Source organism: Talaromyces rugulosus, chromosome I (assembly GCF_013368755.1).
Source record: "Talaromyces rugulosus chromosome I, complete sequence".
Classification (NCBI taxonomy): Eukaryota; Fungi; Ascomycota; class Eurotiomycetes; order Eurotiales; family Trichocomaceae; genus Talaromyces; species Talaromyces rugulosus.
The window spans coordinates 2,003,673-2,029,511 of NC_049561.1; the positions used below are offsets into that span (position 1 = coordinate 2,003,673).

The 25,839-nt window shown below is 48.9% G+C and overlaps 8 protein-coding genes across 8 annotated transcripts; 2 read left to right on the plus strand and 6 right to left on the minus strand.

Moving 5' to 3' along the window:
• Window positions 1–254: 254 nt before the first annotated feature.
• On the minus strand, window positions 255–791 carry TRUGW13939_00672 (uncharacterized protein; the record flags this gene model as incomplete). The annotated part of the gene is made up of 1 exon (XM_035483879.1): window positions 255–791. The coding sequence occupies one exon, from the start codon at window positions 789–791 to the stop codon at window positions 255–257; it is 537 nt and encodes a 178-aa protein (XP_035339772.1).
• A 2,444-nt stretch (window positions 792–3,235) lies between these two features.
• Window positions 3,236–5,196, minus strand: TRUGW13939_00673 (uncharacterized protein; the record flags this gene model as incomplete). The annotated part of the gene is made up of 4 exons (XM_035483880.1): window positions 3,236–4,410; window positions 4,466–4,844; window positions 4,903–4,942; window positions 5,000–5,196. The coding sequence occupies 4 exons, from the start codon at window positions 5,194–5,196 to the stop codon at window positions 3,236–3,238; spliced, it is 1,791 nt and encodes a 596-aa protein (XP_035339773.1).
• Window positions 5,197–5,491: 295 nt separating this feature from the next.
• Window positions 5,492–6,573, plus strand: TRUGW13939_00674 (uncharacterized protein; the record flags this gene model as incomplete). Its single annotated transcript, XM_035483881.1, has 3 exons — window positions 5,492–5,534; window positions 5,593–6,028; window positions 6,090–6,573. 3 exons carry the CDS (start codon window positions 5,492–5,494, stop codon window positions 6,571–6,573), a joined length of 963 nt encoding a protein of 320 aa, XP_035339774.1.
• A 1,176-nt stretch (window positions 6,574–7,749) lies between these two features.
• TRUGW13939_00675 (uncharacterized protein) lies at window positions 7,750–12,109 on the minus strand (the record flags this gene model as incomplete). The annotated part of the gene is made up of 3 exons (XM_035483882.1): window positions 7,750–9,099; window positions 9,164–11,758; window positions 11,816–12,109. 3 exons carry the CDS (start codon window positions 12,107–12,109, stop codon window positions 7,750–7,752), a joined length of 4,239 nt encoding a protein of 1,412 aa, XP_035339775.1.
• Window positions 12,110–12,965: 856 nt separating this feature from the next.
• Window positions 12,966–14,464, minus strand: TRUGW13939_00676 (uncharacterized protein; the record flags this gene model as incomplete). Its single annotated transcript, XM_035483883.1, has 3 exons — window positions 12,966–13,151; window positions 13,206–13,907; window positions 13,964–14,464. The coding sequence occupies 3 exons, from the start codon at window positions 14,462–14,464 to the stop codon at window positions 12,966–12,968; spliced, it is 1,389 nt and encodes a 462-aa protein (XP_035339776.1).
• A 700-nt stretch (window positions 14,465–15,164) lies between these two features.
• TRUGW13939_00677 (uncharacterized protein) lies at window positions 15,165–17,768 on the plus strand (the record flags this gene model as incomplete). Its single annotated transcript, XM_035483884.1, has 4 exons — window positions 15,165–15,419; window positions 15,483–15,713; window positions 15,767–16,191; window positions 16,238–17,768. 4 exons carry the CDS (start codon window positions 15,165–15,167, stop codon window positions 17,766–17,768), a joined length of 2,442 nt encoding a protein of 813 aa, XP_035339777.1.
• A 421-nt stretch (window positions 17,769–18,189) lies between these two features.
• On the minus strand, window positions 18,190–20,586 carry TRUGW13939_00678 (uncharacterized protein; the record flags this gene model as incomplete). The annotated part of the gene is made up of 4 exons (XM_035483885.1): window positions 18,190–20,166; window positions 20,226–20,336; window positions 20,399–20,415; window positions 20,472–20,586. The coding sequence occupies 4 exons, from the start codon at window positions 20,584–20,586 to the stop codon at window positions 18,190–18,192; spliced, it is 2,220 nt and encodes a 739-aa protein (XP_035339778.1).
• Window positions 20,587–21,963: 1,377 nt separating this feature from the next.
• On the minus strand, window positions 21,964–24,009 carry TRUGW13939_00679 (uncharacterized protein; the record flags this gene model as incomplete). Its single annotated transcript, XM_035483886.1, has 5 exons — window positions 21,964–22,079; window positions 22,142–23,128; window positions 23,191–23,296; window positions 23,349–23,800; window positions 23,859–24,009. 5 exons carry the CDS (start codon window positions 24,007–24,009, stop codon window positions 21,964–21,966), a joined length of 1,812 nt encoding a protein of 603 aa, XP_035339779.1.
• Between the last annotated feature and the right edge of the window lie 1,830 nt (window positions 24,010–25,839).

The following is a 25,839-nucleotide window of genomic DNA, read 5'->3' on the forward strand; positions in this document are numbered from 1 at the left end:
GAGCCCAGCTCATGCCACTCTTCTAGGAAATACATAACATAAAACAGCCCCGGCTATGCTACAGTACGCGGATCTTCCAGCGATGAACTCCTGTCAAGTCAGCTGCAGTGATTCCGATGCAGTGGTGTATTGACAACTCAGCCTCGGTAGGACCAGGTCGATGGTCGAGACAAAGCGGAATCGAGAGCAAAAATTACAAAACTGGTATATGTCCAAATAAACGAAAAACTCCCACTCCAAACGATAATAAAACCCTAGCCGCCGATGGTGCCTTGCTGATCGTGCGATTTCCATACGCCGCCTCCCACGGCAGCTGTAATGCCGACCGCGATGCCGACCATGGCGCCGACGATGAAAAACGCAATCACAAGTTTGACGGCGAGGCGCTGTCTTTTGGTCAATGACGAGAGGCAGTCGCATCGCCTCTTCTTCTTCATCCACAATTTCGACTGTCGCACGCCGTGGATGTCCAGCGAACGTTTATGAGGTGTGTTTGATGGCCCGCTCTCCAGGTCATTGGATCCATATCGTTGTGCCAAGATGGTCGCCTCGTCCTTGAGGTATTCGAGGGAGTCGTTGTCGTTGTGGCGGTAAAATGGTGAGCATGGTTTTGCTCCAAGATGGGGGTCAAAATCAACGGTAGATGCTTGGACAGATTGGATTATCGGTGATGGAGGTAACACGCCCGATCGTGCCTCGCAGATATGGTTCTCTGAGTTGTTCGCGCTCGTCGTGCCGTTTATCGTAACGCCCACGACAGCTTTTGTCGGTAGTTCCGCTGGGTGTAACATTGTCGATGCAAATGCACGTACTGCTGTCTATCCACCAAGACGCCTTCTTACAAATTCGCTGGAGGCGAGAGGAGGATGTCGAGAAGTCTGTGAAATAGGTAATGATATTCACGATGACGACAAAAAGGAGACAGCTTTCAATGGCGGTCGATAAGTGAACAAAGGGGGATTGTCGAGGTATTTGTCCTGTCAGGCATGCGGTACCCTTTTAAGCGCCTAGCAACCCGTTTGCATTCCAGTAGCGGTAAACGGAGGGATGGACGAGAACAACAGCCGTCCTGCGACTACGTGTTCGTAGGCGAGTAAGTATTCGATAATTGAAAACAGGTAAATTGGGAGAATGTGCTGGCGAGAATGCGAAGGTTATTTAAAGTAACCCCAGAAAGCACAAGGCCTTGGTTTCACTTGTATTCTGTAGGACTGTATTCCAGGCAGTCTCCACCTTGTCCTAGTGGAGATGAGACAATACGTAGTCCTGACAGGCCTCACCTCCCCTTTCACAGAGGGACGTGCCCTACAGAAAAGAGGACCGGGATGGCAAATTACCAGTCTGATACATGACGAGTAACTGATAACAGGAATAAATAACCAGTCGCAAGCACAATTACTGTCTAGTTTCCTCAACATGTCACCATCTGACTGGCAAGCACAATGTTACACAGGTTTATCACAGCATATCGAACCGGCCAGTGTCTATTTTGAACGACCGGTCCCTTGCAGTTGCTGCGGTCTCGGCGCTGCGTTAAACTTTCCTCTCTAGGCCAGACTACTTTGACACAAGCTCGGCGGTTGGACCCTGTTTTTGGCTTTAGTCTCATGCTTGGTTGGGTTAATATACCCAGTTTAAGCTCTTTTCGATCCAGATAACGCTCAACTCCAGCCAGCATCGCTCGTTCCATCTGCTGTGTCCGTATTTATTTACTGGGTGCAAATCGTAGACATACTATTGCATATATTTCACCACCCAGGAACGCGCGTTCTGTGATTTGCCCGGAAACATGATAAATGCTTGCGTCAACCCGCTGCAAGGGATAAATTTAGTTCCTCCCCCTCCCAAAACAACCACACAAAAAAAGAGTTAAACAAAAACAAACAAAAAAACAGATTCTTGAAAAAGAGGGAAGAGAGGGGTTATTCCGAATCCAGCCTATCTTCTCTGTGTTGTCCCGATACCAGTCGTATGTAGGCCGTGGTCGGTGATGGTATGTACCGTGGTTCGGGCAAAGTTAAGGGTAGAGTTGGCGCAATCTTTCGTACTTGGAGCATTGCTCATGTGTTCGATTGGTAAAATTAAGCGGCCTTGTGACGCAATCTATTTTCTACTAGTACGTGGTACTGTGTACATTATGTTGGGTAATGTGACTATGTATGCCAGGTGGCGACTTTGTGTAGCAAATCTCATATTCCAATGTTGGGTTGTTTTTGTGAAACGTAGATAAAACTAGTCGTTTTGCTAAATTAGTTGTGTTCTGTACCTATATTAGAATGCATATGTAGCATTGGGAAGGATCCAAGTGTTATCTAGGTGAATGTGACGGATTTTTAAAAAAAAACAAAAAAGAACTTAAATTTTCAATCTTTTTCTATTTTAATTTTAAGAAATCGTTATATTTTATAATTTTATAATATATTTTTTATTTTTATTGATTCCCCCGACAATTATTATAAAAAAATAATAATCTTAAAGATTTCGATTAAAAACATATATATAATAGACACTCTGGGTGGTCCTTGCTCACAAAAGTACGATCTTACAGGATTAGATTAGATTTATTTTTATTTTTATACCAAATTGGTTAAAATAAGTCAATCAATGACCGGAAAACAATAAGAAAACAATAAAATAAAATAAAACAGGCTCCATAGATCAAAAATATTACTAGAACTCTAGAAGTAGCTAATAACACAGACGAAAAATAACAATGCTACAAAAGAGAACATTGAACAACAAGGAAATATAAATAAAAAGGATAGTAAAAATTTAATATTTAAAGTTTACGATATAAAATAATAAACACCCCAGATATGACGCCGCCAATGCATCTGAAGAAGGAATTTGCCTTTTTTATTCCTATAGTAGTCATATCAATGAATCATGATTATCTAGGTGCTAATCCTAGAAATACCGTTAGATTCGGGAGATGGTCGTGTTCGAACTGTTTTTGAAATTGTTGTAACACTGGAAGCAATGTAATAACTAGGGGGTAGGAGCCTCGTTGATATGCGCCTCGGTGAGCCGGAAGCCCTGACTCATCTCGCACGGAGAGGCGACGGGAGACACCGTCGGGACGTCATCTTAATGTTTCCTTGTTTTTGCAAAAAGGTCTGTACTAGAACAGAATACGATACTTTGTTATGTGGCCCCTATCCCCATTTTCGTTGACAGGGACAAGCGCTGTCGTATATTAGTTTATCTGCTCCGTTATATACTTGTATACTGTTATTTACATAGAGTTCGTCAGAAATGCTGCTACCAAGGCAGCACAGCCTGCAAATCGCAGCACCCAGCCGACACTGTCATCCCAAGGTTCCCCTCGAGGCTTCTGCAGCGCATGAAATATCCCGCTGCTGATAAGGGTAGAAATTATCTGCGGAAACGAGACACATATGTTGTGTATACCAAGTACGACTCCAGATTGGTTGGCTGCCCTATCCTCATCATCCACGAGAGGGCCTTCATAGTCATCAGTCGCCCAGGGCACCACCCTTTCATCGTATGGCCTCCCTTGGACGTCTTGTGATTGTGTTTCTGCTTGATTGTACTGAGCAACTTCGGCCGAGATGAATGCAAACGGCGCCCATAATGTAACAGCCCAAGAAACACCGACAATTCCTATTATGGCCGAAGCTGCTTGTACAGAAGAGATGAGAGCTGTACTGAACATGCAGCCCGCAAAGAGGACGTGTGAAAGCAGCCATGCCCGCTTAAGCGTTAGACCAGGAATGTTAAATTTTGAGACGTCACGTCTGTTTTTCTGGGTTTCTGTGTTGTGTTCATTAACCGTAGTCCAACCCGAGATATCGGGAGTTGAAACTGGCCGTTCCAGCTCAGAATTGATGCTGGCATCCCCTGGCTTTTTGATTTCCTTATCTGAAGGTGTAACGAGCAGCGGTAGGACGACACTTGCTACTAACGAAATGACCGCGTTAATAAGTAAGGCAAACGTGCCAATACGCGTAGCATCTTCCCAGATTTTAGTTATTTCACCATCCGATAGATCGCGATCTTTCTCAAAGATGGGATTCGCATATATCTGCCCGATGAACATCGTCGAATAGAACAAGAAAGGAAGCCATCCACACCACGCCGCAAATTGAATTCCGCAGACCTTACGTATCCGTAATGAAAGTCGCGGAATATATCTGAGAGTCAGAGTGCAGCATGAAATTATACTCAGGTTTTGTAATGCTGGTCGTTCCTTGCGAGGGTCTTTCTCCTTAATGTAAGAGCAGCTTATCGCAAGTGTAATTGCCAGAAAAAAGCTTGCAATAACACCGAGGACTTTAAATTGGGTATTTCCAAAGATTGGAAACGCCTTTGGCAGATTCATGTAACCAAGGATATAGCCGAAAATATTCCCAGCACTAGCGAGACGGCTTCCCCAGGCATTAGCTTGATCTTGCTGATGAGCCGGAGCATTGTCAACGATAAAAGCCCTTATTGCTGCTTGTACTTTTAAAAGAGGATAAGTCAGATGATTTCACTTGTTGAGAATTGAAAGCGTTTATACCCGAGTTGATAGAAAAATCTAAGCAGTATACCAAAACTGTTGCAATGACAATGGTCGTTACTTTTGCTCCATCGGACTGAACATCAATATTGAAAACGCCAGTGATAACACTGGCTATTTCTCGGACCCACGCCAAAGCCAATAGAAATATCACGGTTGCTGCACCTCCGATCACCATAAACGGTTTCCTTTTACCCCAGGAACTGCGGCAGTTATCACTGCGGATGCCAATGTACGGTTGCGCGATAATCCCCGTGAGAGGACCGGCAACCCAGACAAAGGCTAGCAAAGACTTGCTCATTCCCAGGGAGGCTAGAAATGGCTGTTTCCAAGGGGAGAACGTTAGGATCTCGAGATACATCTATATCAACATGACTTACAGAGCCGTTAGAATGTTGGGCAGACCAGACTATCTCAAGGCTGAACGCTGTGTCAGCCATGTAACCGGATAATTCCGCAAAGCAGGCACTGGCTCACCCCCCCATACTGAGCGTCAATAAAAAGAGATACAATTTAGTCCTGGATTCCTGATCCGGATAATCTCTACTTTCGGTTGCTGAAGCGGGCTGAATCGCCACATAAGCGGGCATGAGAGGCTCATTCTCAAGATTTGGCCCCGTCACCGATGTGAGAGACTCATTCTCACTCGCACTCGGTTCCATTAGCCCCGCCATTGTGATGTAAACAGCGTTGATACAAGATTAGATTGAATATGCGGGAACCAGCGTGGAAGTCCTAAGATGGATGACTAGCCCTTTCGCACGTGCCCACTAATCTGAAAAGAGTTAGCTTCGTACCGGGAGATAAGGTAACAACTGCTGAAAGCCTATGAAGCGAGCACGTAATCAGTACTAGCGATTTATTTCGGTAAAATATACCCTACCGATCTAATCTTGCCCTTGGACGCATCCTCTCAAATATTACTCCTACCGATCCAAGTTCCAGAGTGCATTGTGAAATCGTTCAACAATGTCCCCTGACAGTGAGCCCCCTACGTTGGGTGCCACTAAAGGTACGCTCTGCGATTCGACATGTTGCGTGGTTCTTTCCAGCAGGCTAAGCATTCTCAGTATGGACCACGCTGATTACAAACCTTTCGTACCTACCTGGACTTCTCACTCTTGAGTTCAGCCTCCGAAAAGTCGGTTCAAAATACCCGCTTGTGGTTCTCTACACAGACTCTTTCCCTGCCGAAGGCCATGCAGCTCTGGATTCTCGGAAAATTGCGAAGCGTCATGTTCCCTACCTCCTTCCATCGGTACCCAAAGAATATACCAATGACACGCGTTTCTACGATTGTTGGAGCAAGCTCACGCCATTTTCACTAATTGATTATGACCGTGTCGTGCAACTCGACAGTGATATGCTGGTTCTCCAAAACATGGACGAGCTGATGGACCTTGAATTGGATTCCCCAGATATGGCTGGCTCTGGAGATCGCGTGTTTGGAGCGAGTCATGCTTGCGTCTGCAATCCTCTCAGCAAGCCTCATTACCCAAAAGACTGGTATTGCACTACTATCTCGCAATAAAGAAAAGCTGGACTGTACTAATACGACTGAATTTAGGATTCCGGAAAACTGTGCCTACACAACCCAACATGGATCACCGAAGCTGGCTCAGGCAACAGGTGCTGCAGCTACCGTAGGCTTAGCCATACCTAATGGTGGTCTTCAGGTCGTAAATCCCTCTCGTGCTGTTTATGATAAGATCATTGCCCAGCTTTCTACACCTACGACCTCGACCTATGATTTCGCCGACCAGTCGCTACTTGCAGACGTATTCCATGGTCGGTGGGTTGCATTGCCATATATTTACAACGCATTAAAAACCTTGCGGTGGGACGGGGTGCACAAGCCTATTTGGCAGGATGAAAAGGTTAAGAATGTTCATTACATACTGAGCCCGAAGCCCTGGGATGAACCGGAAGATTTATGGAAAGAAGATACGGTGATAGAACAGAATATGGATGAGACCCATGGATGGTGGTGGAAACTGACAAAAGAGAGACGAGCAGAAGAAAAGCTTAGAGGCGTCGATGATAAATTCTGAAAGTATATTACATAGTGATTTTTTTTATAAAGGAAAGAGTGTGATGGCTGTTGTCGTAAATATACGCGCAGTCTCGCACATTATTATTGTCTGTTTCATGATATGCCTCTGTAACTTGAATTGAACAATTCTGAGAAATTTAGTTCTACTTCTTGCCCCTTCAATGTTGTCACCCGAGGTACAGCTCCATTGGTAAATCGTGGTACATCTGGTAATCCAATTCAGTGCTCCATTCAAGAACAAAACACTTGACAAGAGCGGTAACAACCATGGGGCTGAGGCTAGACTGTATTGATGATGTATTATTTCTCTAGAAGGTTGTCTCATCTAGCTCTGGGGTCGTTTCATTCCAAAGAAGCAAGGCGATGTCCGTCACAACTCCCCCTAAATTTCCGCGACCGGCCAAGACAGCGCTGGCTGCCATATCTGCCACGGTCCAGGGTAAACAATCCAAGACTTCGTTGAGAATAGTCGACTTGTTTCTAGGGACGTATAAAGTAACGTTACCGTCAGCATTTCCAGTGTTAGGTCGGCTGAGACAGGTTGCGTCTCTTAGTAAAGTTGAGTGTCCGTTATGATTGACCCTTTGCATGAAAAGAAACATTTGAAGTCGACCTGAGTAACGTCGCTGCCTATCATATTGTAGAAGCCCAAGTGTCCAATGTCTCGTAAGGAATCAAAAGGATCTGCCTGAGTGAAGGCATTTATGACATGAGTCATGATAGAGCTTAGGCCTATTACTATGGAAGCGAAGATAGCCAAGTTGCAACACTTGACAAACTATCCATCGTGAATGACTAATTAGATGAAAATCGACGCGTAGAAGTTGAATGTAGTAAATAAGTGAGATGAGACGAAAATAGTGGTTGATTAGTTTTTATTGACAGTTGCATCAGTCTCTTAGGCAGTCAATCTACGGTCCAACAGTTTTCTAACTTATGAAGTTTGTGAAGTAACTTGCGTAAAATAGGAAATATATTCACCCCCTCGTTACTTCAATATAGAATGGGTGTTAGATAGGGAGGCACAGGTGGTTTCGCGCTGGCGGTAAAACTACACCGATCTATTTAAGGTTCGTCCCGTGTGGAGCAAATCAGCCGACTCTGTTGTCAAGGCAGTCATCCAATTCGTTCTGCAGATATTATACTAGTATATACAATCCCATGTACTGCAAATCTAAGCCTCATCATCAACACTGAAAAAATCCTCCCGCTGGATACCACTGCGGTCGCACATGCTTCGAAAAATACCCCCCTTTTCCCACAGACTCAACGGCGTATCCAACTCTGAAATTCGACCCTGATCCATCACACAGATGCGGTCATACGTGATGATGGTGCGCAGCCGGTGCGCAATGCACAGCAGTGTCTTACCCTTGAACCCGGTCGCCATGGTGCGCTGGATCTTGCGATCGGTCTCAAAGTCGACTGACGAGGTGGCCTCATCGCACACGATGATTTGCGAATTGCGTACCAGTGCGCGTGCCAGTGCCATTAACTGGCGCTGTCCGAGTGAGAAATTTAGGCCTTCTTCTTCTACCGTGCTGTCGAGTTGGACCCGGCTTCCTTGATTCTGTGTCGACTTTTCTGCTGTTGCCTCCTCTGCTGCTGTGCCAGACTCGTTCTCGCCCTTGGGCTGCTCCCCAACTAGATGGGCTTGTCTCAAAGCATCCCACAGCTCCAGATCGCTATGCTCGTTGAAAGGATCCAAATTGCTACGCACAGTGCCTTTGAATAACGTTGGATCCTGTGGGATAATCGCCAGCCGCGAGCGGAGATCCTGAAGACCGATTTTCCCTATGTCGTGCCCATCAATGGTAATACTGCCCTCTGATAGTTCGGTTATGCGGAACAGGGCCGACATGATGCTGGACTTTCCGGCGCCGGTACGCCCGACTATACCAATGCGTTCACCACCACGAACATCCATGTCCAAACCTCGGAGGACCAGCGGAAGACCCGCCCGGTAGCGCATATGCACGTTGGAGAAAGTTATCCTCCCATGTTCTGGCCAAGTGGGCGGAACGTCACCCAGATGCACCGGCGCTTCCTCCTCGAGCTGAGTTCCATAGTAATGCACACGTTCGGTCGCATTCATGTTATTCTCAACCTCGGCAAGCTGGCGGATGGTGAATTGCAACATCTGTACAATGGCCAAGATATACGACAGGACCAGACCGGAGATGCTGGGAGAAACGTCGAAGCGCGATGTCACCACTAAAATGCCAGTCACAAACACCATAACATATCCAACACAGTCAAGACGAACGCTCAGCCAACGTTGGTTAGCATAAGTGAGGAAAAACGCGCTGTCCATTTCATCGATTGCCTCGCTAATGGTGCGCCCGAAATGATCCTGCAACCCGTAGGCCCGGATGCTGGCGATACCCATGATAGCCTCGCTGAAGCGAGAGAAAACGTGAGATCGTAACACAGCTTCAAACCGCTTCATGTCGCGGGCGGATGCGCGGTAATAGCCAGAGGCGAGGAGAAATAAAATGAGCAAAGGGCCAAATGCAACGGCAAACTAGATAGGAAACATGTTAGTCAAGTTTTTTTTTCTTTTGCAGAATACAGGATGGATAACTTACATAGTGAAAGTATACGATAATCAGAACAATAATCGATACGATCAGCGTGATTGTGAGAGCGTATATACGCATGGCATCGCACAAATCATTGTCCATCGTTTGAATATCCTTGGAAAACCGATTGGTGACTCGCCCAAGGGGTGTCGTGTCGAAAAAGGACATCGGTGCCCGCAAAACCCGACTCATTGCCCGCTGCAGCATGGTTTTACTGGCATTTGTTCCCGCATTGGTGAGGATTGTCGAGTATATAAAGACGAAAATTGATTGACTAGCGGCGAGGGAAGCATATCCTGCAATATATTCACCCGTGCTGAATGGGTACTTTTCTGATGTCCAGTATGACAGCCACAAACTTGTCACGATGTTACTAGCATTAACAAGTAGGATCATTAGCACAACGACGATAACATAGAAAATGCTTCCGGTCGATTGAATGTAAGCCTTCCATACGCCCCAGCTGACTGAACTGGTAGCCCGTTCCTCTTGCTGCATCAAAGCCACCTGTTTGCCGGGCTTGGCCTTTTTAGGGGTGTCGCTCTCATCCTCTACCTCTTCATCGCCCTCGACTGCGGATTTCTTCTTGTCTTGGTGTTCGCTTTCTTGAGTAGTGGTTGACATCAATCTCTGGAAAAGCTGGTTGTCGCGCATGAGGTTGTCGAATGTGTCCACCGCCGAAACGTGTCCATCATCCATCAGGATGATTCGATCACAGCGGTTCAGCACGTGAAGTTGATGAGTGGCAAGAATACGGCACTTGTCCTTGAGCAGACCGCAAATAGCTTGTTCCATGATGTGACGGCCAACGTGGGCATCGACTGCTGACAACGGATCGTCCATGAGAATGATATCGGCATCAAAATAGATGGCGCGCGCGATATTCAGACGTTGTTTCTGTCCACCAGAGACAGTAATTCCTCGTTCACCAATCTCAGTGTTATCTGCAGCTGGAAAGACGTCGAAATCGGGGCGTAGTGCGCAAGCGTCGACAACTTTGTTATACCATTTTTCATCAAAATCTTTCCCGAATAAAATGTTGTTCTTAACAGTGGCATTTTGGATCCACGCATACTGAGGACAGTAAGCCCTGGAAGCCCCAAGGTCAATATTGCCATCGGTCAAGCGCATGTCTCCCGCCAAGGCAGCGAGTAACGAAGTTTTGCCAGATCCCACAGTGCCGATCACAGCAACCAATTCATTCCGCTTTATCGAAAAGCTCAAATCCTTGACCTGGAAAGGCACGGAATCGGTATCTGGCGTATCGGCCGATGATTCGTTTTCCTGCTTTGCTCTTTTGGCTTTGGCTTTGGGTTTCTTGGGGTCTTTCTCGTTAGCCGTATTGCGTTCCCATGTAAAGGTGGCATTCTCCAATTTGATAGCGTCGCTCATTTTTTCATCCCATCGTATTTCGTCCTTGATCTCTTCTGCAAGGAGGAACTCTTGTATCCGCATAAGCGCAGTCCAAGCATCGGTGACCTGTCCGAGGACCTGGGGCAGCAAATTCAAAGGCATACGAAGCGAATTGAAAAGAGCCAAGGAGGAGAAAATAGGAGCCGGGGTGAGAACATGCTGGGAAAGCGAGTATGTGATGAAGGAAAGCACAGAGGCAAAGGTCGGTATAGACATGGAAACACATAGGACAGCATTGCGAATTGCTAAGAGGACCTGGAGAGCGACGATTTCCCGCTTCCGGATATCCTTGAGTCTTTCCAAGAAGCTACCTTCCCATCCGAAGAATTTGACAAAGCGAACGGACTGTAGGATTTCCTGGGTGAGCGATACTCGCTGGTCGGTAAGCTTATTGATCGCCACTCTCCTCTTGAAGAGACTTTTGACAATCATGGTCACGGCAGGCACGCCAATCACCAACAGCGCAAAGCCGGCCAGCGCACTGTATCCGATATTGATACACAGCAGGATCAAAGTAAGGATAATTGCAATGGGCGAGGTCCAAATCATGTGAAACATGCCCGAGGCGGTATTAATTCGATCGACATCAACACTCATCAGGGTAATAATGCGCCCATTGCTCCATCCTTGATTGCTATCAACTCCACCCTTGGGAGCTTTAGAAGCTTTTGCTGTGCCTTTGTTTTCCTGGGATTGAGCACCTTCTATCGCAATACCACCAGCCCTTGCGCGACTGGATATCTTCAATGTCTTGTCAAAGAGCATGTTGATTAGCACCGCCCTCATTTGTCCTCCGACCATAAAGCCCCGATAGATGAATTGATTGGTGCACAAGCTCTGCACGATTTGCATGCAAGTGATTCCTATGGCATATCCAATGCCACTACTAACACTTGGTTCTGGCTGATGGGTGGCCTTGGCCTCGTAGGCGGCAGTCGCGTATGCGATCAAGTACCGCGTCATATACGGGGAGAAGACCATGAGCAGAGAGCTGAAAAACTGGCAGACGCCGCCGACCCAGAACTCGAATTTGAATGTGTCGTAGAGGGCCCATAGGAGCGGGTACTTGCCGCCCTTTTGCAGACGGGCCTCGAACGACTTGTTGAGCTTGTCCTTGAGAGGAACGACTGCTCGGTTCGGGTTCACTGTCCAGATATCCTCATGTTGCAGTGGTCGCAGATAGCCGGCCTTGAACATACATGTTAGAAACGCAAAGGCGATAGATACAAGCAATTGAGTACTCACGTGCATTAGCGGTGCCATCCATTGAAAGGACAGCAAACTGAAGAAATTGGCGCCATATTCGGGCGAAACACCACGTTCGCTAGGAACCGGAGGGATCTTCTGCAGACGTATAGGATTCAGCCTCCGATACCACTTTGGCTTGAGCTGCTTGCCCTTTTCTTCTTGTTTCGTCGAGGTACCATCCTGCTCCTCTGAATCCGCCGAGACAGAACCGGTGCCAGCATGAGCATCGAGCTTGGAAGCAGCAATAATCTTCTCGTCGCCAGCTGCTGTTTGCTCCTCGGCGGGGGGCATTGCGGTGTATCAGGCCCGAATGGGAAGTCAGTGCCGAGCGGTTTTTTTCCGTACGAGCGTGAAATCATTTACAATCAAGGGCGAGAGACAGAATTCATTGCGACGACGATGGAGAGTGAAGGAAAGAATGCAACGGCGTTATTTGCGCCGAGTCATTGGAAATAATGAACCTCGCTAAACAATTAGAAGTTAGCTCATGCGACGTCCAGTGTTATCTTTTTTTTTTTTTTTGGATCGCAAATAATAATCCCTTCGCGGCAGTCGGATTTAAGTTGAATTCCGACCCTGCATTCGTATGTTGGGCGCTAGGCCGGAATAGGCAGTCGACGGATCCAGACCAGTAGTAGTATGCAGTGTGGGGTAATATTAATATACTAGTAGTAATACAGTCATGTATTTCCTAAAGACTAAAACTATAACTCGATCTCGACGACTGCAGCATTTATAATCATAACGACAGCAAAAAGCTGCAGTTCGTTCTCAAATTTCACGCAATCAATGCAAATTCACTTTTCGTCCGGCGATTTAATAGCGAGCCACGGCGGCATTGTCGCCATCCTACGGGTTGTGTTGCCCCCCAATATAGCCAATTAGGCCGCCAGGGTAGCGACCCAACACCAAATCAGACATCTGAGAAAGGTGCAAGACTTCAGCCTGGGTGGGGAGCGTTGCCCATAGCCGCTGCTATTTAATCCGTCGCCCCCGGCCACGCCAGGGGATTGATTTCCGCTCCGTCTGCGCTTACCTTGACCGTGGTCTCACAACCACTGGTGACAGAAAGGTAAGACTCGAACATGCCGGCTTGGACTGGAGCTACAAGCCATGCAATGCAGGTTCACCGCGTTCGGTGACGGGTCTAGTTGTCCACACCAATCTTGACCTTCTTCTCTGGGGGAGGAACAACGGCGTCTTCTGCCTCTCCAGAAAGCGAGGGGATCTCTTCGACCGCCTTCGCGATGATGCTCAGTGCTGATTGGATCTCCTCTTCGGTAATCACCAGAGGAGGAGCCAGGCGGATGATATTCTGATGAGTGGGTTTGGCCTAGACAAGATAGTGGTTAGCCCGATGAGAATCAACCGGAAGCGAAGTACTTACAAGCAAACCCTTGGTCTTCATCAACATGCACAGATCCCAGGCCGTGTGTCCGTTTGTCTTGCTTTCGTCAATCACGATGGCATTCAACAACCCCTTTCCGCGGATCGTCTTGATGACGGGGCTCTTGATTGCCTCGAGTCCCTGGCGGAAGATCTGACCGAGGCGTTCGGCGCGATCTACCATGTTCTCGTCGCGAATGATCTCCAGGGCTCGAATCGCAATCGCCGATCCGAGAGGGTTGCCTCCGTAGGTCGAGCCATGAGTACCGGGCTCCACCGTGAGCATGACGTCCCTCTGGCCGAGCACACAGGATACGGGGTACATTCCTCCAGAGATGGCCTTGCCAAGCAGGACCAAGTCGGGCTTGATGCCACTCCATTCGTGACACAGCAGCTTGCCAGTACGGGCAATGCCGGTTTGAATCTCGTCGCAAATGAGCAGGACGTTGTGCTTGTCGCACAAAGCCCGGGCTTCTTGCAGATATTCATCGTCCGGCACGACAATACCAGCCTCACCCTGGATAGGTTCGACTAGGAAGGCGGCCAGGTTGGGACCGGCCTTCTCAAAGGCCTCACGCAGCGAAGCTTTGTCGTTGTAGACAATTGGCTTGTCGGTGCCAGGGATCGTGTGTCCGATGTTGGGCAGGTATGGGCCGTAGTTGTCTCGGGACTCGGGGTCGGAGGAAAGCGAGATGGCAGCAAACTAATTTCAACGGGTCAGTCTATCGTCACTAATACAGCTCTGATATTTGGACATACCGTGCGGCCGTGGAAGTTGTTTTCGACACTGAGCACGAGGGCCTGGTTCTCCGGGATACCCTTGACCTTGTACCCCCACTTTCTGGCAATCTTGATGCCGGTCTCAACGGCCTCAGCACCAGTGTTCATGGGCAGCACCATGTCAAAGCCAAAGAACTTGGTGACGAACTCGGCGAACTTGGGGAACACGTCATTGTAAAAGGCGCGCGAGCTCAGTGTCAAGCGCGAGGCCTGGTCGACCAGGACCTTGACCAATTCGGGGTGACAGTGCCCCTGGTTCACGGCGGAATAGGCAGAGAGGAAATCCAGGTAGTGACGGCCCTCCGGATCCCATACCGACGTGCCCAACGCACGCGCAAAGACTACCGGCAGCGGGTGATAGTTGTGAGCAGCATGATCGTGCTCGGCGGCAATGGCGGCATCGCTGGACGAGGCATGGTAGTTGGATGGGTTGATCTTGGAGGGATTGGCGTTCTGGGCCTCAATTGCGCTGGGGGCCATCTTGTCTGTCTGTTATCTGACCGTGGGGGAGTGTTTGGAGATATTCTTGAGCGAGTTGTTTCTCAAGGGCGGGGTACGTCACAGAGAAGCGAGTCTTTAAAGATACTGTGAGGGTGGCATGTAGCGTCGTGGAGCAGAGGATAATGAGGAGGGAACAAGAAGAACAATGGAAGCGAGAAGAGAAAAAGGTGTTCGACAAGTGGGCTGGTGCATCATGACGCTGGGACTAGACCTCTAAGTGCAGGTGTATGCGGCGGCCGGCCCGGTGCTATGCGCCGGTCAGCGCTTTCCCCCGCCCGCCCATTGGCCGCGTCATGTGACGTGCACCCAGTGCTTGTTATTATTATTAATGATCTTATGTATTATTCTTGTAGCCGACTTTAGCTGGTAACTATCTGCGCTTAAAGTGTGTAGGTGAAAGTAGTGGACGGGCATGATGTCATGGCTTGTTGTTTAGATGGTAACATGGCCACCAGTCTACATTGTCTTCCTTTTGCTGAAATAGATACATCAATCACTACATGCAAATCTATATTATTACTATTGATCCCTTCTAGGCGCATCGTTAACCCTCATAATACAGTCGCGGACGGACCACCCGCCGCGGATTGCCGCCGCCAGCCTTCCTTCTGGACGATCATCTTTCTTTCCATCATCGCCAACTCCCGCTTTGGCCTCGGCATGCAGCTGGACGTCCACCATGTCGCTGGCATCATCAGAGCTGTCGCTCGCATCAAGTGACACGAGCAGCGCTCTGTCCGGATCCGTCTTCCGCCCGAAGCGCCGCTCCGCAGCTCAAACCACGCCGCAAAACGTCCTGCTGTTCCTCGTGGCATTTCGCGTCCTCAACGCGCTCTGCGTGCGCACCTTCTTCCAACCCGATGAATTCTTCCAGTCGCTGGAACCCGCCTGGCAGGTGGCTTTTGGCAAGGACAGCGGTGCTTGGATTACCTGGGTGAGTCGGTGGCTGCTCTGGCGTCTCGTGTGGTCGAGTCGAAGCTAACCGTCCATGTCACAGGAATGGAAACACGAGCTGCGGTCCTCCATTCACCCTCTCTTCTTCACGACAATATATTACCTCGCCGGATTACTCGCAGATGTTGCGCATCTATCACCCTTGACCGCCGCCGATTCTCTGATTGCGGCACCCAAAGCGGCCCAAGCTGTCCTTGCTGCCACGGGAGACTACTACACGTGGAAGCTAGCCGGAAAGGTGTATGGAAGCGATAGCTATGGCGCATGGGCTACGGTATGCTTGTCTTGGTGCAATTATCTGCATATTTGCTAATCGCTTACGTATAGCTCGCGTTGACTACCTTGAGTCCGTGGCAGTGGTTCTGCTCAACACGGACGTTCTCAAATTGCGTGGAGACTACGTTGACAGTAGTCGCACTATACATGTGGCCATGGGACTGGTTTCTTGACACCACAGAGGACGACAAAACAGAGGCAGAAAATAAAGGCGAGCTTCAGAATACAAACACTAGTCTTGAGAGTGCTAGCAGACTTTCAAGGTACCGATGGCCCGGACTGAACGGCGACATTTTGACGATCATGTTTCTAACGGTTGCACTGCCCAGCCTTCGAAAGTGCCTTTTGCTAGCAGCATTGGCGTGTGTGCTACGACCTACGAATATCCTAGTGTGGGCATGTCTGTCCGGTTTTGCCATGTACAAGAGCCCTAAAGCTGTTTCCTTGGTCCTTGTTAGAGAGGCTATCCTGTGCGGGTAAGTTCAACCACGCATAAAAACTCCTAGATGCTCATGTCTGTAGGTCAGCGGTTCTTGGTTTATCGGTTCTGATCGACCGCGTCTACTACGGCGCCTGGGCTTTTCCCTTTTTCCAGTTTCTTTGGGTCAACGTCGCCCAATCGATTGCCATATTCTATGGCCACAATGACTGGCATTACTACCTTTCTCAGGGCTTCCCTTTGCTCCTGATAACCGCCCTTCCGTTTGGCTTGCTCGGTATATATAGATCTTTGCGCGCAACATCTCCGAGTCGCAGCGCTTTGATCCGATTCCAATTGGCTTCCGTTTGCCTTTTCATGCCGGCCGTGCTTTCAGTGATAGCCCACAAGGAAGTCAGGTTTATATACCCTTTGCTACCTGCTCTACACATTTTGTCGGCAGAGCCGCTTGTGTCCTTTTTCTACCCTGCTATTTCGTCTTCGTCGAGCTATTATCTCCCCCGCAGGCTCACGTTAATTTTTCTCATCCTCGTGAATGTTGTTATTGCGTACTATACCACCTTTATCCACGCATCTGGGCCGAACAGCGTCCTTTCTTATTTGAGGGAACGACACGTTGACCACAACACTGGTCATGGCGCCCTCCACGCGCCGACTCCGTCGTATGGACTGAGCCAGCCTACGCATGATGCGACGACACATAATATGTCAGTCGGCTTCCTCATGCCCTGCCACAGCACGCCGTGGCGGTCTCATCTCGTCTTTCCCTCCATCGACGCATGGGCCTTGTCATGCGAGCCACCGCTCGGATTGAACGAGACGCAAAAGAAGGTATATCTAGACGAAGCCGACCAGTTCTACGAAAACCCAACGAATTTCCTGCAAACGCACATGGCGGGTGGTCTGTGGCACATTCCTCGCCGTCCGTCATATCAATATCTGGGCCCGCCTCCGCCTCCCCAAGCCCAACACCACCATCAGCAAAGTCGGAAGGAATACACGCACGAATGGCCCGACTATCTAGTCTTTTTCGCGCAACTCGAGCCAACAATCCGAACAACGCTCCGCAGCAGTTCCTACTCAGAATGCTGGCGCACATGGAACACCGCCTGGCACGACGACTCGCGCCGCAAAGGTGACATTGTAGTATGGTGTCTGGACCCAAACGAGCAGCACACCTGGCGCCAGACCCAGCAGCAAAAACACGTGCAACACCGTGAGAAGCAGTTTGAGCGCATTGTCTCTGGGTTCCAAAAGGAAGCCGCCAAGAAAAATACCAGGTCGAGCCCATGGGATATCTTTAGCTTTCTGCGCATGCGCAAGCTTTCCTCTTCATCGGCTTGGTACCGCTCATCGCCATTCAACCTGTTCAAAAAGCTTCCCTGGCCATTTACAGCCAAGAAGCAGACATTTTTCCCCTCGTGGCTGACTCAATGGCCGCCATGGCCGACGACCAAGAAGGAATACTCGTACGTACCGAAATTCCTCCAAACCTACATTCCCGGAAACAGGGCATCTTCATGGTTTCCGTTTTCGTTCTCATGGCCGTGGAATAAAAAGAAAAACTCGGGGTATCCCAGGATGCCGGAATTTGAGCGCGATTTGTGGAGTTAAAAGACCTTTCTTTCTCTCTCTCGGGAATTACATCTTGTATATATTATTACAACGTTCTAATAGATTGTATTGATCCGGCAGTTTTTTTGCTATCTAATGAACAAAAATAGTGATATTCGTCATTTCAATGTTACCAAAAAAGAAAAGTGAGTGCAATCAATGCTCAGGTGATTCAGGGTTCGTAACTCCCATCTAACTAATAAAGTCAACCCAGGCCGTCGCGTCGACTATGCAATAACCAGATCCAGTTGTCATACCATACATATGTACAAAAATTCCATCTTAACCTTCATATGTCCAAAACCAGTGCCAATGCCAAGTTCCAAATCTATAAGCAAGCGAAGAAGAAGAAGAAGAAGAAGAAGAAGAAGAAAAAGAACAAAAGAAACCAGAAAATAAAGCTAAAACAAAAATCAAACAATCACGCATATCTTGCACTCAAACTGGCAAATGCATCAGGACTGTGACGGCCGTTTTGTAACCCGTTAATATCTACACTTCCTTTACTCATATGGGACATTGGCATAAAGTTCATTTTCGTAGGCGGAGGGGGAGGCACTGCTGTCTGGCCTAGGCCAATTCCTAAACCGGCAGATTGGGCCGGTGCTGCCATGGGGGCTGCTGTTGGAAATGGGTTTAAGCTTTGTTGTTGTTGTTGTTGTTGTTGTTGTTGTTGTTGCTGCTGTTGCGGCTGAGCAGTGTTGAAAAAGGGGTTGTTGTTTATGGGATCCGAAGGTCTCGGGGAGACGAACTCGGGCATTGTGGCGCTGCGTTGCGGGGTGGATATGTTGAATGGAGACTGCGATTGCATTGTCTGAGGTGTTGATCCTGATGCGGTCAAGAGTGAGGGCGCAGGGCTGGTGGTTTGGTAGGGATTATTGGTTGCTTGTTGTTGCTGTTGCTGTTGCTGTTGCGGCGGTGGTTGCTGTGGTTGGGACTGTTCGGGGATCGTCGACATCGTCGCTGGTCCCGATGGCGCGAGATTGTAGAGAGACATGATACTGTTCTTGTCCATTCTGGCTGTCTGCATCGCCATCTGCTGGTTTTGATATGGATTGTATGATGTTTGAAATTGCTGCTGCTGTTGCTGCTGTTGAACGTTGAAGGGTGACGTGTTGGGGTTATTGAAGGGGTTGTACGATGTCTGAGAGGATTGCAAGTATTGTGGGTGTTGTTGTTGTTGTTGTTGTTGTTGCTGCTGCTGCTGCTGCGGTGCAAACATCTGCGCCGAAGAGTACAAAGGCATGGTATTGGCGTGTCGAGGGGGAGGATACCCCTGCAACGACTGAGATTGGTTCTGCTGCGCACCGGTCGACTGCGCGGAAATTGACCCAAAGAACGGGTTTCCAGGCGACAAGCTTTGAGTAGGTTGGATCGGCGTAGACTGTGCGGACTGACTAAAGTACGGATTTCCAGTAGATTGGGCCGACGCAGGCGCTGACATGAAGAACGGGTTGTGGTTTATCGACTGTGGAGAGTTTGTGTAGGATTGCGAAGTCTGTAGCGAGGGAAGAGCTGTGGGGTCCGTCATCTGTCGGCTAGGATAGCCACCGGTAGTATGGGGAAAAAGCGGTTGCGAGACCTGCAGGTTCTGGAAGGAGTTTTCAAGACCCGTAGCAGGCGCCTGTTGCGGCGTAGGTTGAGGAGCATCGAAGGGGTTATAAGACTTGGTAGCTGGAGCTGAAGAATTCACCTGCGCACCAGCCGAAGCGGAGACCGTTGTGTTGATACTCCAAGGATCATTGGCAGCAGACTTTGAAATGGGCGGCGGCGCTAGGTCCGGGTTCGACAGACTTTCACTGGCCCCTGGCTGTGAAGACACACCCTGGCCTCCTTCGCCCAGACGAGTCAGAGACTCAACAGCACGCTCTAGGTCGCCAAAGTGGCCCTTCAATACAGAGGCATTGCGTCTGTCATTGGGAAAGCCCATATCTCTCAGCATCTTCAGCTTCATTTCCACAGACGCCACATTCGCCTCTCCGAGATTGATACCAAAGACGCGGGATTGTTTGTTTATCGACACCGAGGGGGACGAGGGAGCATACGTAGCAGATGAAGGAGAAGATGGCGTCGTTGCTCGATCGGAGGAGATCTGCGGCAATCGACTCGTCGACGACACAGATCGTAGTCCAAAGCCAAACTTCCGGCCGCTCTTGGGAGGAATTGGAGGCGAAGAATGTGGCATAGACTCGTCAAACGACCTCTGCGTATGATAGCCAGAATCGTCTCTGCTCGGAGGCTTCGGTTTCCCGTCTTCTAGGATGCGGTGTTCGTACTTTTGCCGGATAAATCGCTCCATTACCGAATCGGCTTCGTCGGCGTCGATGGGTATGGCGGGCTTGATGCCTTTGGGGTTGTATTCTTTGTTGACAGCATCGTTACCCCTTCGTCTCATATTCTGCGCGCGTGAGCATTTAGAGGGGGATGACATTTAGCATCGGAAAAAGCACAACGTACCTCGACTTGGTCGCTCGTCCAGCTGTCCATACTCAAGGATTTGACCTTTGAGATATGCGTGCCCATCTTCCGATGCAGCGACCCGCACCGCATACAGAGGAAAGCGCCCAGCTAATTCTCAGTCAGTCCGTCCGTTTGTCGTCTTGTCTGGTCTTGAGGGAATTGCGACTTACGTTCCAGCTGGCCCATCCTGAATGAAGCAAGACATTAGCAATTGTAGCACGAAAGGTAAAAACGACAACGTACCTGGGTTTCTCGTCTGGCAATCGGCACATCGATCGTTTCCGGGCACGGAGCGGATGAGCTCCTGCAGGGCCCTCTCGTTGCGCGCCTGCTGGCGCTTGTTGATCACCGAAGTCATGCTGCGATGGATGCAGGAGAGGAGACTTGCGCGTGATTGTTGTTGTTGAGAGACGGAGTGAGGACTCGACACGGACGGGGGCAAGTCGTGTGGTGATCGGAAGTGTGCGTGAGGGGAATTCAGACTAGCAGCAGCATTCTGGGGGAGTGTAACGCAATGCCGTCGGCGGGCAGCGATCGAGACGAATGGTAGTAGTATTACCCTGCCGATAATAATGGTGTTATCTCAACGGAGCACTCGGTAATAATAACAGTTGTGTAGAAAGAAGATGGCAGGAGACTCCACCGGCCGCGGGCGATTGGAGTGGCATGCGCGACTTTGATGCTTGTGCACGCCAAACCGCCCCCCGGTGCCTCCACAAGTCCACTGCGACGCCGGTCAGGGACTCAGGGGAAACCTGATTCTGGCGATTTGCTTGTGATCTAGTACAGATTCAACTGTGCTCTTCAGGAGGGATTATCCGGGTTTAAGGCTTCAGCCTGGCCTGTGGGATCATGCACTGCGAATTTACTACTGTGAAGTGAACCGGCAATTTCTTACTGAACAACCAACTATAATTCTGCCAATGGCTATAACTATATACTACTACTACTGCTATCAAAGCTGAAGAAGTTAAAAAGATGTCGGAGCAATTGGAGGACTCGCCTAACCACGGTGAAGAAAAATCCGATCTCGGCAAGAGAAACAGTTGCCCCTGAGTTTGTCACTCTGGTTCGCCAATATGACCTGCCATCCCATGATGTTCCATAAAATTTGTTTCATGGAACAGGGAATTGGAGGTTGATTATGCGTTCGTAGGTAAATAAAATGTGTGTATTTCTTGGAAAGGAAAAACGGGAAAAAATCGGCCGGTTTTGTATGTGTTTTCTGCCGGGCGGTGAAGACGCCAGGGCACGTGACCCTCGGCTAGGCTTTTCTACTTTTGTTTTTCTTTTTTTTTTTCCCTCCGCTGTTTTTTCTCTTCTCTTCTTAATCATCTTCAACAACCCAGTCGACAAACAGTAGTATCAACTGCTGGAAGAACAACTCTCGATAATGATGCGAGATCCAGTTCATCCATGCCCCAAGTAGCAAAGAGAAAAACAAGAAGCCACCAGTTCCACGTCTTTGGTATCCCACACCATAGAGGTCAAAACTTATTTATCGTTCGTTCGGTGGCAGAGCAAAACCCAACAGTTTTTAGCAGGACTGCGTCTACTCCACCCTGCTGTTTGCCGTTTATCGAACAGCAGGACTATTCTTATGACGGACATTATAGAAAATAATATTTTTCTTAAAGAAAATAAATTTCATTCTAAATCATAGTTCCGTGTTCCTATTTTGGGTGCTGTAGAATCTTGACATAGCTGTCGGTTTCTTTAGATCTTGGCATAATAATCATGCTGATTTCGGTAGCGCATGAAAGTAATACGAAAAAAACCGCAGTCTGTTGGCCGTGCTGAACCACCTGTGTGTGTTCATGGTGAGTTTCTCCTTGCGGTACCTTTGTATCTCTACGACTAGTTAGTCCAACCTATCACGTCAATAGCAAATAGTCAGGGGTTGTGTGGCATACCATCTCTGTACTGGCCTTGGATATGGCCAAGAATCTCAAGCAGGCGGCTCGTAATCGGGTCGTGGCCAGCGTCGGAAGGACGACTCTGTCTTTCCTTTTCCTTTTCTCGAAATGCAAAGGCAAACGAGTGAGCGATAGTTCTAAAGGCAGCCTCTAACTCTTCTAGCTGCCTCTTTGTTTCTTCCTGCTCGCCCCGTTGTTCTCGTTCGGCCAGCACGTAGTTGGCTTGGAGAGATAGCTGGGCCTGGCTGATGATGACAATAAGCAGGATCGACACACAGTACATATTTCCCCACTCGCGGTCATTCATCGTCTTGCTGTTCTTGACAATGTCATCCACCTGGGAGATGACCTTCTTCTGTATTTTCTGGTATATTTCAAAAAGCACACATTTGACTCCCTTGTTTATTTGTCGTGACGAGTTGGTGGTACATTCAGGTCGAGGAGGCCGCAACATGTTGACGACGCCGCCCAGATCCTCCGCCGGCACGGTTATCTGGAAAGAGAGAATGGTTGCCAATAGGGTCATGCTCCATGCGTGGGAGAGCATTTCGTTAATTTGGTGACATTGACTGTTTTGATTCTCTTCAGTCCAGCACGTATAAGAATATTCCCAGGCTGTCTTCAACAGCCTCCGTATCCATATGTCCTGTTCTCCCCGAAAACAGGCTCGTCGCCACTGGCTCATACTGACTCCGTCTCTGAGAGTCTCTTTAAGCCAACGCTTTAGCGAACGAGGGACCCCACTACCTTTATACGTGGCAAAGATTGGAAGCCCAGGAACACATTGAGCTTTTCCTTTCCGAACTGAATACGAATGCATTGATTCATCCGTCAATGGAGTAAATTCGCATCCGAGAAATCCATGGAAAACCTTTCCAAACCCAAAGCTCAGCGGCAGGGAAAATGTTCCTTGGATATCCGGGCTTGTATGCATCATCATCCAGTTTTCATACGACGCCAAGCTTAAGCGGTTCGCAAGCATAGCTGCTCAAAAATAGCCCGTGTCAGCGTTTTCAAAAGTCATAGATACATTGGACGATACTCACATGGTATTATCGAGTCTCCCGCCTGAGAGAAAGAGCGAAAGCAGCCCATCCACTTGCGACCATTGTTGTTAGTGGTGCACGGATTGCATGGATCATCTCTAGAGCACTTGACCAGTTTAGCACATCTTTTATAATGCCAGTACGAGGATTGGCCTTACCCTGCCCTTCATCGCCCAGCATCGAAGACATGCCCCGACTTCGCGAACTTCCCGGGAATTGATGCCGCCGTCTTTAGAAAGGTTCGTCCCAGGTACAGTTCCGCCTCTATGCTCAGATCCAGAATGTTCGGCCGGCGTAGCGGGGTTCGTATAATATACATGTTGCTGTCTGACCAACTGATCTGAAATTGGTTTCTGGCTGCCTATGACATGGGCAGGCCAGTGAATAGGTAAGTCCTCGGGCTGTTGGGGTACTTGAGACGGGCCCGGAACCTGAGACTGTAGCCAGTATGGATATCCGGGGCATTGAGGGTTCCATGACGGAGACCAGCCTTCCATCTGAAGAGCTGCTCGCTCGTGGTCATCAAAGAGATACAGATCAGGTTGATCGAGTATATGGTCCGAGTGGTCAAAATCGCACCGGGGGGATGTACCCTGTGCGTGGATATAGTCTGGGTAATTTGATAAGCGAAAAAGTGGTTTAAGTAAAAAGCAGGCCGTCCTCATTACCTTGCTCCGGGTTGGGCGAGTAGACGAGGCGGTGCTCTTCTCTCATGAAAGGCCTAGGAGACCACCAGTTCTCAGCCCCTGGGGTCAGAGAACTAGGAACAATGTGACTCATCGAGCCGGCCGAGTTGGATAGTTTCGGCCTTTTGGGCATGTTTGTAGTTTGTTGATTGGTTCTCAAATGATTAGAACACTGTGCCGCTTTGCTGTTTGCTGTATGATCAGGCCGCGAAGGAGGGAGCCTACCTATGCTAGCTTTATAGGCAGAAACGTGACCGGGCAGCAGCAGAATCCACTCTCGAATGGCAAGGGTTTGGGTGAATACATTGAAAACCTGGACGTCTGGGCCCAGACAGAAGTATCCAATTTATCTACGCCCCGATAGCACACTGTGCCCACTGTATCCACTGAATCCCGTCTTCCTCTCTCTGTGTCCTGTCGACCCATTCACGTCAGCAGGAAACCGAGACACGATTGGCAGCATCGTTTTTTGGCCAGCGGACTGCACGGAATGCTGCAGCGTGTCTCAGCGTACGGCGGCCGTGCATTGGTTGCCTCCGCCGTCCACTGTCGAAAGTTTTTTTTTTTTTTTTGTGGCGATGGGGCAAGCGTAGAGTTTGTTTGCCTAATACACGTTTGTGCTATGTTTTTTGTTTTTGTTTTTCTGCTTCGCCTTGAGCGACTTTGGCTTCGTACTCAATGTCTCCGAGCCCCGCACCGCATCGCACTGCTGCGACCTGATGCGCATCACAAGCCCGGGTAAAAGACTGCTGCGCCTGCCCACTCCTCGCTATAGAGCAGGAAAAACAAAAAAATGAGGCGGGGATGGCTGAGCTCCGATTCGAGGCCTTGGATCTGCAGGGCACAACAACGGGCACTGGGCTGTTTTGCAAGCGGGGGGCCATAGCCTCGCCAGGCGGATTCGCTTCTTTGTTTGTGCCTGCGTGCTTCGGTGGCTTATGGCTGCGGTGTCTCGATGGGTCTGGACCTAGTGTAGCACTTGTACTCGCGGATGATGGCATTCATGCTGGTGCCCATCGTGGTAGATAAGCAAAAAAAGAGAGTTTGGTTTGTGACAAGGCAGACACGGCGGTGTGAGGAAGGACGCAGCAGGTCTCCGTCGAGAGAAACATCGGCCCGGCCACATGTCACTGACAGTCTCAGCATTCCTGAGCTCTTCACCTACACGTGTAATAGTAGTCTTTTGTCGGGGACTCACCTTGGTTAATACCTACACATGGTGTTTGTCCGAGATTCTGCGGATATCCTCCGCCTTATGTCCTTTATCAATGCTGCTGCCCAAGCTGCCTCACCTTTTGTCGTGTGCAGCTGGGTAGCAACAGAGTCCGAGTTGCCCCGAAGGATATTGATTGAAGCTGCAGCTGCAGGTGCAGGTGTCATAAGCTGTCAGTGGTGGCCCTGGTGGGCGCTTGTATAACATTGGACCAAGTGTGACGCTAAGGCGTGCAGCTGTGCTCAGCCGACCTCGGCCGAGCTCATAAATTGTGTATCTATTACACTAAAGCATAATAAACAAGTTGATAAAATATATTCAAATCTTGCCTTGTATTGTACGGTTTTTGGGGGTGTAACCATCTATGAAGTATTGATTTATACAGCGTTGCTAGTGATGAGGTGAAAGGGTGGCCGCATAAATGCACGTTGACTGTAAAAGAAATTAATATTATATGATTCAAGGTACATATCAGACACGAGTGACCCCAAATTTACATGTACACGTACACGACAAGTGAAACAATAATTTAACCCAACCCCCTCCCTTCTGTCTAATTTATTTGTGTTGCAGAGCACGAAGTACCGTACAGGTGATCGTCATCTTCTCCTTCAACCCCGTCTGTTTGAGTTTACCTTATCGGAGTTCCAATAATCCCCTGCAATGGTCAACAGCTAGGGCACTAAGAGACCGTGCCTTTGTTAGGATTAGAACCTGTGACACCCAAATATCATAACTGAGACGGGAAAT